The 2,919-nt window shown below is 43.4% G+C and overlaps 1 protein-coding gene across 2 annotated transcripts; it reads right to left on the reverse strand.

The window, feature by feature from the left end:
- Positions 1-845: 845 nt before the first annotated feature.
- On the reverse strand, positions 846-2,114 carry LOC133559858 (C-C chemokine receptor type 8-like). 2 transcript variants are annotated; one of them, XM_061911872.1, is made up of 2 exons: positions 2,038-2,114; positions 846-1,838 (listed from the first exon to the last, which is right to left on the reverse strand). In XM_061911872.1, exon 2 carries the CDS (start codon positions 1,836-1,838, stop codon positions 1,023-1,025), a length of 816 nt encoding a protein of 271 aa, XP_061767856.1. In that variant the 5' UTR covers positions 2,038-2,114; the 3' UTR covers positions 846-1,022. The 2 variants fall into 2 exon arrangements, with proteins under 2 accessions (XP_061767856.1, XP_061767857.1); XM_061911873.1 differs by having other exon boundaries at positions 2,024-2,095.
- Positions 2,115-2,919: the final 805 nt, after the last annotated feature.

The raw sequence follows: 2,919 nt of genomic DNA on the forward strand, positions 1-2,919 counted from the left end.
ATAGGTTGATTGGCAACACTAAATTGGCCCTAGTGTGTGAATGTGAGTGTGAATGTTGTCTGTCTATCTGTGTTAGCCCTGCGATGAGGTGGCGACTTGTCCAGGGTGTACCCTGCCTTCCGCCCGATTGTAGCTGAGATAGGCGCCAGTGCCCCCCGCGACCCCGAAAGGGAATAAGCGGTAGAAAATGGATGGATGGATGGATGTTTGTTTACTTACTATGGTATATTATTTGTTTCTTATTTATTTGTTCACTGTTATGTTACAGAGAACAAGAAAATAGTCTAAAATTGCTAAATAAGCTCAGCTTCTTCCTACTCCTTTTCGGACGTGCTGTAATGAAACAACTGGAAATATGTGATGAATTACATTGTATTGTATGCATGTTCGAAATAAACAGAACTGAACTAATTTTAGGTTAACCATTAATAAAATGTGATTAATCACATTTAAATATTTTAATACTTTGACAGCCTTAATATATGTAAATGAAGACCAGGTAGCGGCAGGCGCCTCCTCCCGACTGTCACCCACTGCACATTGCTCCAGACCCGTATGTTTGCCCGCCAGGCTGGCCGTTCTACTTGTGTGTGGAGGAGGGTTGAAGGCAATTTTCCCTCCAATTTTTCATATGTGTGAGCAAACGCCAAAACTCTTTGATCATTCAGTAGAGCATTTAGACGTGCACACTGTTATGCGCATATCTTTTTATTCGATTTTGTGCACGGCCTAGATTTGCCGTGCGCAGAGGACGCGTGAGCAGTGTGCAATTGCACAGGCGCGTACCTCAGAGGGAACGTTGGTTGAGGGGATGTGCATCACATTGCAGTTTGACAAAAGCACACTTTAAACATGACATGCCAGATTTTAATGCACATTTAGATACACACAAGCAGTTATTAGGAAAAAGAAATTAGTGAGAGCTTGAAAACAATGTTGATTACATTTTGATGTACTTCAGTATACAGAAGAAGAAATCACAGTCACTGACGTTACTTTATGGGTGCAAGCACAGGCTAGGCTCACTGACAGCACGGCACTGGCCATGTTTTGTGGAGGAAGAGGAGGGGCAACACCAACGAGCTGGGGAGGCCCGTGATGGTTTCAATCCCGATCAGCACACAATGAGTGAAGTTGAAGGGGTAAACAACAATGGAAACCAATTTCACCGTCTGACTACAAATTAACCTCAAGAACAACACCCCCAGGATGACCACGATTGTAAGAAAGGCCCTTCGTTTGCTCTGGTTGATCTTATTTCTGCATTTTGACCCTCGCCCTGGTCCAATCAGAGAGTACAGGACTGAAAGGCTGCAGAAGGCCACAACAATTAAGGCAGAGCACAAGATGATGTTGTCCACTATGATTGCGAACATACCGTGTTTTAGAACAATGGCTTGAAGGATGCAAAACAGCCAAACACCTGCTATGATGATGTTTCGGAGTCGCACACCCTGGCTCTGCCTCAGCCCCAGGTAGGTGACGGGATGGACCACCGCCAAATAGCGATCCACGCAGGTCAGTGCGTGAAAGAACACCTGACCGAACCATGTGAGGTAAAAGAATTTACTGCCCAAAATGATCATGTGAGGAAGCTTCGCCAACATGGCGTGAACCTGCATGACGCTGGCCGCCACACCGATCAACTCGATGGCAGCCATGTGGAAAGTGAACATGTCAGAGTGAGTGAAGGAAGAGGTCTGACCGAAAGCGGCGTACAGGATGAAGATGAAGAGGGGGAGTAAGAACACGTTGGTGAAGTGATTCAGCATGAGCACGGGGCGCATGGGCGAATTGATGAAGCAGGAACTGTAGTCCACCTGAGATGACAAGTTCATCTGCAAGAAGACAATCCAATCATACTTATTTAACCTTTGAATGAAGATGGATGAGACGAAGGCTGTCCTTTTGCATGAGGCTGTCGATTACATTAGAAAATAAGCAAACATGTTGATTATAATATCTAATGTTAGCTCGCGCTACGCTTTAACTTGAACGTGATGATAAAAGAATGAAAACATACTTTTCTGAACCCACCTTGTCAGAAGCTCCTTCAATCCAAACCTTTTAAATGATCAGTGTGATACTACACAGGTGAGAGGCTGCTTTGCAAGTTGGAGAGCATCATGTATTTACAGTACAAACTGTAACTTGACCCAAGCTCATGTTCATTTCCACCACTCCTTGCTTTAGGAAGCACGAAATGCTTGACAGGAATCTTCCATCCATCCCATTTTCTACCTTTCGGGGTCACGGGGGGCGCTAGTGCCTATCTCAGCTACAATTGGGCGGAAGACGGCGTACTCCCTGGACAAGTCGCCACCTCATCACAGGGCCCACACAGATAGACAGACAACATTCACACTCACATTCACACACTAGGGCCAATTTAGTGTTGCCAATCAACCTATCCCCCTGACAGAAATCTTATTCTAATCATTTTGAAAGCGTTATTTAGCTAAAATAGAGTCAAAATAGTAGCAACCGCGCTCAGTATGAATGAATCACCACATGATTTTTGTCTTTTATGTCTCCATTTTTCTTTTTCTTTTTGAAACGTAACTGTGAAGGAACAATACAGTTTGTACACTCTAATTAGCGCTTTATTGCAGTGCATTGTTGGAACTACTAAGTTTTGGGCATTCCATGGGGTCCAGATCTGATCAATTTTATGAGTTACACATATCAAACGATTATTTGAAGCAACAGAATCTGAATACAAATTGAATTGGTTAATTACATCAATGACATCCAAGGCACAGTTTTTTTTTTTTTTTTTTACTGGCACACAGAGAGCAGAACCACCTCGTAAGTCTCCAAAAGTCTCAACACATTTTCTGCTTGACAAACTTTCCGCAATTGAAAATGTCACTTTAGATTGAACTGTACACAGTTCTCTGCATTAAAACATAGCATGTC

Source organism: Nerophis ophidion, linkage group LG10 (genome assembly GCF_033978795.1).
Source record: "Nerophis ophidion isolate RoL-2023_Sa linkage group LG10, RoL_Noph_v1.0, whole genome shotgun sequence".
Classification (NCBI taxonomy): Eukaryota; Metazoa; Chordata; class Actinopteri; order Syngnathiformes; family Syngnathidae; genus Nerophis; species Nerophis ophidion.